General features: G+C 38.0%; 1 protein-coding gene across 1 annotated transcript in view; it reads right to left on the bottom strand.

Moving 5' to 3' along the window:
• The window catches only part of LTBP1 (latent transforming growth factor beta binding protein 1), a 375,845-nt gene that overhangs the window by 84,039 nt on the left and 275,829 nt on the right, over positions 1-15,977 (bottom strand). Inside the window, exons 20-23 of the mRNA XM_077812182.1 lie at positions 12,870-12,992; positions 10,570-10,692; positions 7,324-7,446; positions 4,228-4,353 (exon numbers count right to left, since the gene is read on the bottom strand). Of these exons, the coding sequence (XP_077668308.1) occupies positions 4,228-4,353; positions 7,324-7,446; positions 10,570-10,692; positions 12,870-12,992 (495 nt within the window). The remainder of the gene's footprint in view (positions 1-4,227; positions 4,354-7,323; positions 7,447-10,569; positions 10,693-12,869; positions 12,993-15,977) is intronic.

Genomic DNA, 15,977 nt, shown 5'->3' with positions numbered 1-15,977 from the left:
TGGTAGGTATTTTGTGTGTACAATAGCCTTAACTGATACACAATATAGTGTTTTTGTGTATGAATTTCCATTTTTTTGTTTTAGAAAGATCTATTCTTCACAGAAGTGCCCTGACAGCTCAGAGGTATGACAGCTACGAAGTGGAGTAGGGAAGAAGCAGAAAGAATGGGGAGCTCCGGTGGGCTGAAAGATACAGACATGTTATGGTAGCACTTAGACGTGTTGGGAGCTACTATGTGTGAGTTGGTTCTTGGCACAGAGAGGAGAGATGCTGGGGGGGTTCCCGGAAGAGGCACTGGGGGTGGAGCTGGGGACAGAATTGAGTGTCGCCAGGACCAGAGTAGAGGCTTGGGTATCAGGGCAGGGCTGTTGCTTAGCACCGAGAATGCTGCCGTGACTTATTGCTGCCAAAGCTGGCTGACAGTTAGCTAGGGAAGAACCTTTGCAAGAATCTCAACAAGCTCAATGGAAAGCTAATGAGTCCCCCAGTGTTACTTCCAAGAGTTTCCTTATTAGGTAACTCTGTCAAGCCTGATCACCAGATTCAGCTCCTGGGAAGGGGGCAGTGATGGAATACCACAGCTACTACAAAGGTTTGATTTACTCCTTGGAAGACGGTAGAGTCTACACAGCTGTGCAGCTTACTTTGGCCAGTAGCCATAAAGACTCAAGACCAGGATTAAACCACACAAGCTCCTTAATCATCTTACGTTGTTTTTAACTTTTCAGAAAACATCTGAACTTGTAAGAAAACAACCCAGAGAGATGGAAAATCTTCTTTCCAGGTTACTAAAGGCAGCTAAATCCAGCAAAATGTCCTTAGTCTCTACTCTGATGATATAAACAGCTATTCTCATTCACTTATCTAGAAATAAAATTCATAAAGGCAACTAGTGTGCAGAACAGTAGCTTCCGCAGCAGGAAGCCACATCCTCTCACAGCACCTGGAATGTTATAAGTTCTTTTTGTTTCTGTTCTTTTTTTCAAATTTTATGCTAAACTGAATTCTGAAAATTATGGACATACAAAAACCAGGACTGAAGTGATTGGTGTCTGCTTGAAAGCTTTTTTCAGCTTTAGATCTTTATATTTTTATTATTTTTTAAAATTAAAACGATTGCATACAGTAGCCAATTATAACTTAAAAGGATTTTATATATATATATATATATATATATATATATATATATATATATATATATATATATATATATATATATAATATATATAGTATATAGCCAATTATAACTTAAAAGGATACAGTAGCCAATTATAACTTAAAAGGATTATTACTGCTTCAGGAGACTATAAACAGCCGTGTTTAGTCAAGTTATTAAAGTACATTTCCTAGTGTCGAATATACTGCCTGATCTGCATCCCATATACACCACCAGTTACCTGTGAAGCACAGTTAATGGGTTTTACACTTTTTATTTTACTCTCCATTGTTTATAAATATATTTAGATGCCTGCATATAAATATTCTTCTGATTTAATCCTTTTCTATCTGGTTAAAAATCTGGCTTTTTGTTTGTAATTAAGATTAACTTTGTACACATAACCATCATCATCAATGATGCCACCACATCTCTGGGAATAGTGCTGGTTAATTAACTGGCACAGACCCAGCCAGACTTCCTCATTGTTTTGTGGGACCCCTAAAACTAGCAGTTACTGCTTTTGTTTAGTTGAGGTTGCTGTTTAATTCTGGCATTTCCTAACTTTTTGAGTGTCTGACTTTGCAACCTTGATAATGTTCCTTTAACATAGAGTTTTGTTTTGTTCTTGTGATATAGAGTGTTTAGTTTAAACCTTTCTGACTTCTTCCTTATGCTCTATGGTGAGGAAGACACCTACTATAGTATTCTTGTTCAGAAACTGAAGACATTTAACCCTTTCCCTGCTAAATACTGGATGGAGTCTATATATCCTGCACAATTTTACATGAATAATTTTAGCAGTCTGGATTCTGGGACAACTCTGAAGTATTTTCATTGTTTGAGATCATAAAAATGCATCCCACTGCCAGAACTCTTCAGATGCACTGTCTCTTCTCTACCTGACAAGGCTATTCTAATGGCACAAAAAAAAATGGCTCTTTCAGTTCATGCTACTATTAATTACTGAGCACTGACAAGATGGTTGATGCCATATCAGTTCTAAATATTTGACTCCAATCTCTTCATGGTAGTACAGCAATGTCCCATTGCCAACAGCATGTTTGGCTTTATTAGTTATTACTACAGCAAGTATATGCTAGACAAAAATTACTTCAATTTTCCTCCCAGTATATCTTTCACAAGGTGGGGGGAATGAATACAGTAACCACGCAGGACGTCTCCACATGCCCTCTCCATTGCAGAGAAGGTCTTTGTACCAGCCCTGAGTAGACTGATGGGGTGAGGTTTATAGAGGTGGCACCATATGTAAATAAATTTACATGGGTTAATTGGCCTCCAACAAACTAACATTTGGAGTGGAGAAGCTGGTTGGGTGTCTGAAGTCCATCTCCCCTAATTTCCAACACAAAGCTGCTTATAACTCTATCCAGTATTTCTGCTATTCATGAATTCTCTAGAATTGCTTCTCAAGATGCCTGCTGGTTTTTTTGTGTGTGTTTGTTTGCATTGTTTAATTTTGGTTTTATTCCTCTTGAATCGTTGTTATATATTTCACAATATTTCTGGATTGAATAGTCCATGTATCTCTATGAATGACCATTCTTAATCTGGTTAGTGGAACTTTTACTTCTTACTTTGTTGATGGCAAAAATTATGTTTTCTGTGTATTACGGATCATAAATCTCTTTTTTAAAATTTACCCAAAGGACGGTAGAGCAGCACCACTGGCAAGTGTGTGCTTTCAATCAGCAACAGGACACTTTCTTATGTTGGAGCCAAACAAAAACCCCAAGTGCACCTCATCTGCAAACTTTCCATGCCTGTGGTTGAGGTTTCTCACCATTGTTATTACTGGAACTGTTTTTACTACCATTTTTGAAAAAGATCTATATATGTGTGTGTGTGTGCGTGCATGTGAAAAGCGGGAGGGAGAAAAAGAGGGGGAATGTATGAGTTTGGTTTAAAATTGAAAATTCTAATTTGAAGAGCTATTTATTTGTAGCTCTGACAAAAAATTTAAAAATGTCTAAAACACTAAGACAGAATTTTAAAATAGCCTCATGCAAAAAGAAATTAACCATGATTGCCAGTTTGATTTATATCTACTGCAGGAATATTTCCTTCATGTCTGTATTTTTAAACATATTACAAACAGGGTTTTAATGTTTCAAATAGAGCCATCAGAACATTAAAAAATTAAGTTAAGGTTTTACTGCTAAAATATTTGAGAAGCCCTAAATTAAAGGTGCCTAAACTTTGTAGCAATAATGGTCACACTTAAAACTTGCCAGGAGTCTGAATACCCCCTCTAATTTATGTGAATTTTGTGACCAATTCCCTCCTTCCACCCCCTCAAGGGGATTTTAAAATAAAGAAAATTTTTTCCAGCTATGAATAGTTTTTTCACTTTACAGCTGTGTGTCTTTTTGCTTCTCCCTCACCTTTTCCCATTTCTTTATTCCATTCTCTCTCTCTCTCCTTCCATCTCTCACTTTCCGTTTGCAATTAAATCCCCCACACATTGCAGTTTAATTTATTAAATATTATAAAGCATTAAGGTTGCACAGTTAGTCACCAAAAGACAAGAAAAGCAGAAGTTAAGTTTCTAACCTTCACTCAGTCTTGCTGCTTGTTCTGTACGTTTCATACTATACATTTTATGACATGAACAGTAATATTAAGCTACATGTTTTCCAGAAAAACAAGAATATAAAACACCATATACTTTATGTGCAAGGTTGCTATATTAATGTTGCTTTTGGAATCTTACAGCCAAATTGTGACCACCTTATTTACCCAACTAGTTCCATACAATCAATGGGATCACTTAAATGAGTAAGAATCTGGCCTTTAATTTTTGCATTTCTTAACTTCTTGTGACTAGCTATGCACATTCAATATTGCATTAGCAAAGCATTTAATATTTAGTTCTCTAGATTCTCTTTAAAAAATTTAACACAGCTTTAGGTGCTTCAAATGAGGAAGAAGACAACTTTTATGTTGTTTGAAAAGTTTTTAGCAACGTAAGCTCTTAAACTACATTAAATCCTTACTGTGGCATATGGCTACAGGGTGAAATTCACTATGGTATCACTACTCATCTCACCTTCACATGTTTGGCCATCTGTAGAAACTGAAAAGCCTTGTTCACAAATGCAGTGGAAAGAACCATCTGTATTTAGGCATTCCCCATGTGGCAAACAAAGTTCAGATCCTTCACATTCATCGATATCTGGAAAACACAGAGCAGAGTTGTAAAATGTTTTAAACTTCCCTCTCTAATATTACTTGTGAAGCGGATTCCAACGTGCATTAGTGTTTGGCATATTGCCACAACCTATTTACATTGGTTAATGACGGTCAGTTAAACTGCCAAAATGTATGTGAGGAATGCTGATACCTTTTAGCAGAAGTGTGCTCCACTTGTCATACATGATCTGTTTTCAGCCATGGGTGAAAGTGCTAAATCAGTAAAAGTATGTTTACTAGAGTGAAGGGCCAGATTTTCTGTGGTGCTGAACAGAAGTTTGGCAGAGAGGGAGGGGGTGCCAGGAAGCCAGTAATTACACCACCCTGACCCCAAGCACAGGTTAGAGCAGCGTATGGAACTAACTTCCACCAGCTAAGCAGATTCTAAGGGCCAATATGTCAGCTAAGCACAGCCAGAGAGTACATTCTGGTCTAGCAATGCTCCCTTCACTTGACTCCCTACAATGCGGCTAAGAGGAGGATGGGGAGTGGTGCAGGGGCTAGCTACATCAGCTCTGAACTAGCTGACAACTCCCTTGTGTCAGAAGGAGAATTCTCAGATGGCCCACTCTGATTGCTTTCTGGACCCTCTGTGCTGCTCAAGTGGCACAAAAGGCCAGAACGCAGCCGAGATTTTGGTACAAGGTCTTGACAGCAGAGTTTGGAAGATTACATTTTGTTTCCAATAAGCTGATTTTCTACACACTGCAGCCAAAAAGCATCTTTAGAATTTGGGCATGTTCTCAAGATGTCAGTGCATACGGAGCAGTCAAGTACTGCTCAGTTTTTACAAGTAAAGATATTTTTTCTGCCTGCCTACCCTGCAAACTCAACCTGGAATTAGAAAATCAACTCTTTGTTCTTTCTGGATCAAGCATCATCAAAGATAAAAATTTCTGCAGCTTGAACTTAGTTAGTAATTCTGTTGATGATGCATGAGCCAGAATAGAAATCAACTCAATGTTCTGGAGCAGTGTTTCTCAACCCACAGCCCGCGGGCTGACTGCAGCCCAATCAGCACACATCTGTGGCCCATGTGATATCCTCAGGGCCATACAGGTAGTATAAATATTCTTGTGTGAGTGAACCCACAGAACACATAGAAAGCTGTATATGCGGCCCACAATGTACATAGGTTGAGAACTCCTGTTCTGGAGTCTCACTGGCTGTGGAGCGTAACTAGAGGTAAAAAGAAGTAATACATATTTTAGTTAGCAAAGTAAGCAGATGGTTGAATACATACAAGGATCAGGTCTGTTGATTAAGGTGGTGCCATTTATACATAGTCACTTTTCAGACTATAATTGTACTTTTAGATTTTGCTTTATAAAACACTCAAAAACATTCAGGTAAGTCACCCAAATAAGCCCCACCTTAAGGTCAACCACAAACTCTGAGACAACCTGACCCATCCATCAGAAAGGTTCTTCTGATCAGTAACCACAAAAAATATAGATCCTTACTCTTAACTAACGAGAGGCGGGTGTCTTTTGAAAGTATTGTGCAGGTTTCCTTTGAGGATGAGGAGTGTGATAGGTTAGATAAAGATTGATTGCTTTGTGAAATGTGTGCACAGTGGGAGTTTAAATTCATTACTCTGCTAGACATTAAAAAACATGGACTGAACAGACACTGGATTTATGGCTTATTGCAACAATCTGTAACCCAACACTAACCCTTTTTTTAGGTCCTAGGACTGCAGAGGTGTTAACAGGCCACCCTTCCTTGAATGGTTCCTTAAATATGTGCTAGCTACTTTTGCTCAACAATCTATTACACCTTGCATTTTGCTGTGATGCTGGGAGTTCCTTTTCCCAGACCTGAAGAAGAGCTCTTTGTAGCTCCAAAGTTGGTCTCTCTCCGCAACAGAAGTTGGTTCAACAAATGATATTACCTCACCCACCTTGTCATTCTAATATCCTGTGACCAACATGTCTACAGCAGGCGTAACTATACAGTTTTGCTTAGACTCTGGCCACCTTTATAGCCACCTTTACAGTCCATGGACACCAGCAATACCTATGCTTAATTATATATATAGCACAAACAACGAGGAGTCCTTGTGGCATCTTAGAGACTAACAAATGTATTTGGGCATAAGCTTTCGTGGGCTATAACCCACTTCATCAGATGCAAGGAGTAAAAAGAGTAGGTAAGGTACAATATCTTTGGAAAGTAAGCTGTCCCTAGTTATAGGATAGGGATGTCTTAAAGCTGTTAGAAAAAATCTTGGAAACCAAAATAAATGCTTCCAAAGAAAATGGAAGGTTAATAGTGTTATGGGGGCAGAATTAAGGTTTTTTGATCTTAACCATGTATTTGCATGCTTTCAAATGTTTTGGAGTGTTTTTGCTAAATGGCACTTAATCTTCGGCTATCAAGACTTTCAAACATTTATGTTCTTTGAGAAAAAAAATTCAATAGTATTTTATCTGAAGGGATAAATCCTTTCAGCCTTAATCGCTGGCTAATAATTGTTTTGCCTGTGAATATTTATTGTCTCTGTCAAGTGGAACTATTAATTATAGCAAGATACAAAATAAATATACCTAATTGTGTAGTCTTATTTTTCATTTATTTTCCGGTTGTATTTTTTAAATAGTGTACTTACCAGATCTACAGCATTGATAAAAATGGTATAAAATGATTTGTTGTATTTTTCAGCACAACCTGTGCTATCAAAATGAATCTCTCTCAAGACTTGGGAAGACACAACAACTCTAACCTTATATTAGTTTATGAAGAATTCCTACCTCATGATAGGAAGGCTGAGACTATGCCTGTTGGAACAGTTTCTCAATGTATAGAGAAGCCTGCCTGTGGCACAGCAGATGATTGTTTATGGCAAGAAGAGAAGGGTAAGAAGGTGCTTGTAATCCTGTTGATTTGGGATTCTCTTTTATACTATAATTTAAAACATTCTTCAGATATCCCTAATCGAATCAGACTATACCTTGACATCCCCTGTTGGCCATCTGCTGGAAGCCATCTGAACAAGTGCACTCATAAGAACCTTCAGTATTCATGCAGTTTCCTCTAAGACAAATATCACTGTCTTGAAGGCATTCATTAATGTCTGAAATCAAACCATTGCCAAAAATTAGACAATTTCAAAACTGAATAAGCTCTTAAAAGTGACATATTTAATACTGGTATGTCAACTTGAGGTAACAGCTTATATTTACTACATTTAAATAAAAATAACAATTTTTAAATGTAGCGTGTGTCTAATTTCCCTGTCTACACATTCACAGCTCAGATTTTCCCCCTAATATTTCTCTACAGTTAAAGTTTGAATTTGTACATTCTTAACAAGAATGCCCACACAATGTTGATTGTAAAGCTGACTGAGACAACTCCCTCCCTCTATACTCAAGAGACAATTCTACAAAATTCTCCCCCATTTCCATGGGAACTGTGGGACTATTGTACTACAAGCAACTACAATGGCTTAGAAACCTAAAACAGCTGCACATTTAGAAAACACAAACTCCACGGTGATGCAAATACAGATTCTGATGTACATACAACACAAACACTATGATGCTTCTGCAACATTAGTTCCATGACATGCAAACAATACAAACTAATTTACTGTCATTCAATAGGATGCTGAAGTCTCACTCAAAACAGTTTTTATAACTGAACACTGCCCAGATTATGTAATCTGTTCCACGTGGACATGTAGGATTTTATACTTACCGCATAAATTGTATGAACTATGTTGCCTGGTTACCTTTTGTAAATTGAGTTGCATTCATGCTTTGGTACTTTCTGAACCTGTGTGTTTTGGACACTACTGGGCCACCATGCAAACTTTTATAAACTGGTAATGATATTAAGAATTCACACTCTGGTCCACATTGTCTGCAAATATAATTCAACATGGCTCCACTGAAGTCAATACAGCTATATCGATTTACACTAGTGGACTGATCCAAATCCCATATAGGCTTTGGGATACAGTCTCAACTGAGAATCAGGGCCTCAACCACTGTGAAATTAATATGATGGTAGCAGCTGAAATGATACACTGATAAATGAGAGGAAGCAATAAATCAAATTCAATAAATCAAAAAATTCCTATTTTGTTATAGGAATATATAAAGAAGTGATTATAGCAAAAATGCTTACATTACATGGATACTATATAAACACCTTATTCCACTACTGCAAAGGAAGCCATTTAATGTTTTGTGATTGTGCCTCACTAGTTTTCGGGAAAAACAGAAAGTAAAAGAAAATAAAATAGAAAAAAAACAGTTTATAGGCTACAGGCAGATAGGATTTTCGTTGATACAGAAAATAAAGAGTTTTATGTGATGGTTTTTTATTATTCTGACCTTTTATGCATGACTTTTTAGCAGACCAAAATGATGCTGCCTTTTCCATTTGGACATGAACCCAACAAAAGAACATACGGCTCTTTCTGAACTGATCTTTGAACAGTTTGGCTGAATGTGCACTCAGGCCAAGATATCACTGGGATTTAATCTTTTTTTTTTTTTTTTAAAGAGCTTTCTTGCATATGTGAAAGTTCTTATTTCAGATAAAATTGCACTTAATGCTGATGACGTTATACGAATTCTTGATAAACATATTTGATTTCACATGAATGTGTTTTATATTTATATCATATTTTCAACTGAAAAAAATGTTGGTTTATTTAAATGGTAATTTACTTTGACCGAGAGCAAGTGAAAAAATTGACTCCTTTGTCCTGAATAAATGCCAAACCCCACAAAAAGATAATGGTTTCTGCCAAATTCATTCTAAGTGAAAATTTATTAATCCTAACATACTACCCAAACCTCCCTTCTTCTATTGGAGACTAACCATTTTATTTGGGTATAAGCTTGTTCTAGCCCATAAAAGCTTATGCTCAAATAAATTTGTTAGTCTCTAAGGTGCCACAAGGACGCCTCGTTGTTTTTGCCTATACAGACTAACACGGCTACCACTCTGAAACCTTCTTCTATTGTAACTGTTCATAGTTCCTATGATCAGAATGCAAGAGCCCAAAGAAATAGAGATTTTTTTCTTTGATTTCTTAAAACATTGGATTCTATGAATTGCAAGAGAAGCTGGCATCCTCGTTTGTGAAGGGAAGATCCTGTGACTACCTACCTGCGCTACTCTTCCCCCACCAACAGAGGTACTGAATCATCGTGGAGATGGTATCTTCCTTTTTCTCTGCATGTCTTATTTGATTCTAGCCCCTGAACAGAATTTCCCAAAGCTCCTTCATGTGCAATCTTGTTCTATACATGAGACTTAAAGATCTAGGAGTTGTATGTGAAGAAGCACTGCGAAGACTCTGGCCCTCCTTGTGTCTGTGCCTATGTCAAAGTGCAACCATCTGAGGGCTTTTCTCTAAGATAACCCAGAACAACTGTTCTTGAAGCCTGGAGAGAGCCCCTTTGGACTGAAGGTTTTCTTGAGATGAAGCTCATATAAGAATGTCACAAAGCAATGAGAATAAGCAAGGACAGAGAATATATCTGAATTAATTATTGAATTAGTTTGCTAATATCAGGACCGAAATCTTATTGGGATATCACCAAAAGATAGGAAGAGCATTTCCTACAGCACAGCATATCTTCTTGCATTTTGCTGTGTATTTTTTTATTTATTCTGTTTTGTACAATTGTTGTGCAAATTGCACTTCTGAGACAGAGCAGGCTGCTAAGCTCCAGAAGGATTTACCTCTGGGGAAGGGCAGGTAACGTTTACACAGGACTCCACAGGAGCTAAGCCAGGCCACCCTGCCAGTGCTTCTGTTTGGGGTTGTGGTGGTTGGCTGCAGGCCCCCAAACCAGCCACAGAAGCAGCTGTAACCCAGACAGCCACGTAGGTGGACTTTCCATGATGGCAGAAGCATTTGTAACCAGGGATGAATACAGCCCTCTGTTTTAGAATTTGAGCAAAGAGGAGATTTCCTTATTCAAAAGAAACAATCAAATTATTCTCCTCGCTTTCCTCATGGAGCCATAGGTGCAGGTGACAGGAACTGTGTGTGTAAGAATACATGAGATATGGGGTGGTATAGATAGAGACCATCTATGGGATAGTAAAGAATTGAGAAGAGGAGGAGAAAAATCTATCTTCCTTTTCCATCCTCAGAAGTGGCTGTGCCTATGGTTAGAATACTCAGGATCTCATTGAAAAAATCCATAAGTAGTTTAAGTCACATACTTACCTTCACATTGGTCTCCCATAGATGATAATGTGTAACCTTGGCTACAAATACATCTGAAAGACCCATCTGTGTTTCTGCAATTCCCATTTGTGCAGAGATGATGTTGCTGGCATTCATCGATATCTATGAATGAAAAGAAAATATTTGTCTAAAAAAGAAAACAGTAATGCCGTGCTTCTGAAAATGCCTGTTTTTAAGCAGAAGGTATTCAACATCCCACTCAAACAAAACTGAAGAGTCAAAACAAAATCACTCTTCTTTTGGTTTGGGTTACTAACAAATAAGTAAGTTCAAAATACTATTAGATGAAACCTCAGCCTAAGACTTCTCCTGCATTTAGGGTTCTCTCAATACCCATTTGTCCTTCATGAACACACACATGCTTTGCCTGAGGGCTTCTTTCACCTCCCACATAGCTAGCTGAGGTAATGAGCCAGCTGGCCCATTGAGTCAGCAAAACGCACAAAACAATTTCCAACAGAATCACCACCTTCTAACAGGGTGTGATTTTCAGGCAAACACTGGAAGGCTGTTTTTCTGTCAAATTTTACATAAAGATTAGATTTTCTTATTTAAACAGTTGCTCTATATTAGAATTAATCCTGTAACTATGATGAGTCAAATGTCTCTCTTTGCTACTATACCCACTGTAATTCCGCAGTGCTTAGAATGATCTCTTCAGTTCTCACAAACTTAAGTGGGGTCAGCCCAGGTCAACATTTGGATTTGGATAGGATACTCCAAATTGGATAGGACTCTGCAGGAAGTGGTATTGCTGATTCAGAAGGTAGCACATGTTTCTATGAGTCAGTACCAAACCATTACCCCAGAATGATGTTAGGGAGCCATGTATTACTGGAGCAGTGTGGTCTTTAATGCTTGTCTAAACTAGAAAAAGAAGGTGTTTTTTAAAAATTGCATTAGCTAACAAGTTTTAATTTGGTGGTGCTTAAAAATGTTTTAGCACCTAGTATTGACAGGCTTTAACTTCTTTAAAAAGATGTTAGCTGGTTATGGTCCACCCTAGGGGCGGGGGATCAAAATTGGTTTTGATTAAACAAAGATACCATTTCATATCTGTCAACAGCAATGTGATGTGCATGGATAGACCACTGTGAAATGATGTGGTGGATTCTCCATCACTTACAGTCTTTGAATCAAGCCTGGATGCCCCTCTAAAAGATATGGTATAGCTCAAAAAGAAGTGATGGACTTGATGCAGAAATTACTGGGGTGAGGTTCTTTGGACTGTGTTATACAGGAGGTCAGATAAGATAAACATAATGGTCCCTTTGGCTTTAACATTTATGAAGCTCCATTGACTTAATTGACTGGTTAGTGTCTAGAAACATGCATTACATTGCAGGATCAGGTCCTTATTTTAGAGGTGTGCATTTCAGGAAGGGCCAACTTTCCATGTATGCCTAGCTTGATAAATGTGTTTTTCCATAAAGGGTTCTGAGGACGTAGACTAGCTTTGCCTAAATATTTCCTCTAAACTCAGGCTGTCTTGCCTCCTGAGCCACTCCTCCAAGCCCCTCAATCTTCCCCTAAAATTTGTTTAAGTTTGGCAGGAAATCTGAAATAAATTATCATTAGTATTATTCCTTTTACAATTGTACCAAGAAGTCCCATTGTCCTAGATATTGTATAAATGTGTCATAAAAAGATGATTGAGGGACAGATCCTCAGGTTACTTCCTGCTTCCACAGCAAGTCCCTAAAACAGCTACACGAGTTTATTTGTATTTGTTAGACTGTTAGAAAGATACTTTTAGGGCTTGTCTACATTACCCGCTGGATCGACAGGCAGCGATTGATCCGCGGGGGTCGATTTATTGCGTCTAGTCTAGATGCAATAAATCGACCGCCGAGCACTCTCCCATCGACTCCAGTACTCCACCAGGGCCAGAGGTGCAGGCAGAGTCAACAGGAGAGCATCAGCCGTAGACTTACCGCAGTGAAGACACCGCAGTAAGTAGATCTAAGTATTATTCACGTAGCGGAAGTTGCGTAACTTAGATTGTTCCCTCCTCCCCAGTGTAGACCAGGCCTTTGATATCATAACATTTTATAATATATGTTACAAAGTATACAGAATGCACAACAAGGCCAAGTTAACACAGAAACTTTAGCTCTTGAATTTTCTGACTTGTTTAAATTTTAACTATGCAGGGCTTATGTTGTACATTTTGTTGTTTTGCATTAATAGTTATTTTGTAAAGCATTTGGGATCCTACTGGATGCAAAATGCTATAGACTCATTAGATGAATTATTCTGAGTTTTAGCCACATTCCTACCTTCACACTGGTCCCCTGCTGCAGATAGTTTATAACCTTGGCTACAAGTACATCTGAAAGATCCCTCGATGTTTTCACAATGTCCATTTGTACAGAGATTGCCATACTGACATTCATCTATATCTGTGAATACGAAGAAAGCACGAATATATATATGCGTTAGTTCCTATCACATTGTTACACGTTGTAAGGAGAGTGATCACTTTAGATAAGCTATTACCAGCAGGAGAGTGGGGTGGGAGGAGGTATTTTTTCATGCTTTGTGTATACAAAAAGATCTTCTACACTTTCCACTGTATGCATCCGATGAAGTGAGCTGTAGCTCACGAAAGCTGATGCTCAAATAAATTGGTTAGTCTCTAAGGTGCCACAAGTACTCCTTTTCCATCTACAAGGACTTTCAATAGAATGGTATTTAAATTGTGTGTGAACATGGATCCAATTAAATTGGGTTCTGACATGATTTGGTCAGCCATTGTGGACCAGCCAAAGTCTGTCCAAATCATATTTAAAAAACATAATCCAGTTTAGATTAGAACACTTTTTTTGTTAAAACACATGGATCTAAAATTTCTTGATCCCTGAACTGTATTCTACCCTAGGCTGGTAAAGAGTTTTAAAGCAGTTCTTACCATGAGTTAGCTATGCCCACACTATCCTTATCTACACTAATCTTTTCCCCCCTTAATTTGCTCATTGTTGCTTACACCGGTGCAGCTTGAGTGCAGATCAGGTGTCACCAGGTGCTGGCATTTTTACTCCAATATTCTACAAACTTACTCCTTGCAAGCATAGATAACACTGTTAAAAATGCTAGCGGTTGCCAGTGTCTTGCAAATACTAGCACCCCCCCCCCACATTGCTATTGTGGGAAACATTAAGGAAAAATGTCAAAACTTATTCTACCCAAAAATGTGGAGTGGAATTGGGTGGCTGAAATTTTCAACTGTTTGTTAATAACCAACCTGTCCCGATGACAATTTTTGAAGAAATATTTGACACAATAGGTAGCAACATCATTGCAAAAAATTGTATCATACAACTAAAAAGAAATGTAGAAGACATGATGAATATATTGAATTCAACTGGAAAATGACAGCTAGAGATAGATATTATATTGCTGATGCTGTTGAAATTTTGAAAGAACACCAGAAAACACTGCAGAAAGAGAGAACTAAAGACAAATTTAACTCACAGGCAGTGCAGAAACAGAGGGAGCAAGCACTTACTCCATTCTGTTATATATCACACAATGTTCTCAATCCAAATTACAAAATTAAGTGTCTAAATACAAATGATGGGGATGGCACTGTGACTTGGGCATCTGCTAATCATCCATCAATCCTGCCCACCATACAACATTTCAGGGAATGAGGAGAACCGTTAAAAAAAATAAGTTTGCTGTGGAAATTATTAGTAAAGTGAACAACTGTACTGGGGGAATTGCTGGCTATGCAGATATAGAATTCACAGCAGTGATAAACCAGCTTTTCTTCTTCAGTAGCCTGTACTATAGAAAGTGTAGAGAGAACATTTTCTAGGCCTGGACTAATTTATTCTAAGTTAGAAAACTCATTTGATGTAAAGAAAGCAGGAAAATCAATGGACAAAATCCAGATGGCATATGAAGACACAGTATTTGTGAAAATTTCTCAATGCTTCTGCTATCATTTATTCAATCACTGTATTGAAACTTGCTTCAACTTTACTTACAAACTACTGATTTTTATTGTAATCACATCAGCAATTTTGATTTCAATGTACAATAGTTTTTTTTAAAAATGGAAACAAAAAGATTTAAATTGGTGATTAGAATCAAGTTTTTTTAAAATTAACAATTGATTCAAATTGCATTTATTTAAATCAATCCACCCAGGTTCTAGGACTGATTATAGCAATTCCCAGACCTTGTATCAATGAGACAAGGTGGGTGTGGTAATATCTTTTATTGGACCAAATTCTGTTGGTGAAAGACACAAACTTTCAAGTTTACACAAGGTATCTCTATGTTGCAATTAGACACCAGTGGCTCACCTGTGCCAGCTGACTCAAGCTTAGGGAGCGAGGCTGCAGCCAGAGCTCTGCAACCCTCCCATCTCGCAGGGTCCTAGAGCCAGGGCTCCAGCCCGAGCCCAAATGTCTACACCACAATTAAACAGCCCCTTAGTCTGAGCCCCACAAGCCTGAATCAGCTGACATGGGCCAACTGCAGGTTTTTAACTGCAGTGTATACATACTCACAGAGCTCTCCTTCACGTCTGGGAAAGGTACCCAGAGTGTAACAGCTAAATACAACATGGAACAGATTTTCAATTAGCACACGCTGCAAGAGACCATTCGAGGTGAAGTGGGCAGCTAACACCTCTACAATCATAGGACAAAGGAGGATAAGTGGGTTACCAATTGCTGTAATGAGCCATAAATCCAGTGTCTTTATTAAGCCCATGATTTTTGGTATCTTGCAGAGTTATGAATGTAAGTTTCCAGGCTCGCCTTTTGAAGGTGTTGTGCAGATTTCCTTTGAGGATGAGGACTGAGATGTGATTTTCAATTTCAGCCTGTTAATTTTTGATTTTGATGTCCCTATCCCACACAGTTCCTAATGTCATATACATGTAAATCTACCTAAATTTAAATTGAAATGATATGCTTACCTTTCATAAAACAGGGGAGGATATAATTTGTACTGTTAAAGAGCACTGGGATTGTTGAAATTTGTTTCCTAAGGGATCAATTAAAAGGAGTGCAGGAATGGAGAACAAGAATAGGAAAAGAACTACAGAAGACTGACTTGCAGAGGGAAACTACAGAATGGCAATTGGTATGAAGGTTCATCAAGAATCTGACCAACGAGCTGAATGCAGAAGGGACTCTCAAGTTTGCCTATAAATACCTTCACAGATAGAGTAGGATGGATTTTTGCCACATTGTTTAAAGGGAACTTTATTATAAAGCTACAGAGTTGAGTTAAGAAGGAAAAATCTGTCCCCATTAAACCTACTAAAGTTCATGTGGATAATTTTGAATGGAATTCAAGTCCAGGATAAGCAGAAAATGAAGACTGATCATATCACGAAAAGTGTGGATGAATTGCCTTGGTTATATGTG

Source organism: Eretmochelys imbricata, chromosome 3, assembly GCF_965152235.1.
Source record: "Eretmochelys imbricata isolate rEreImb1 chromosome 3, rEreImb1.hap1, whole genome shotgun sequence".
NCBI lineage: Eukaryota > Metazoa > Chordata > Testudines > Cheloniidae > Eretmochelys > Eretmochelys imbricata.
The sequence above is the reverse complement of the archived record's forward strand: the minus strand, read 5'-3'. Positions and strand labels throughout refer to the sequence as shown.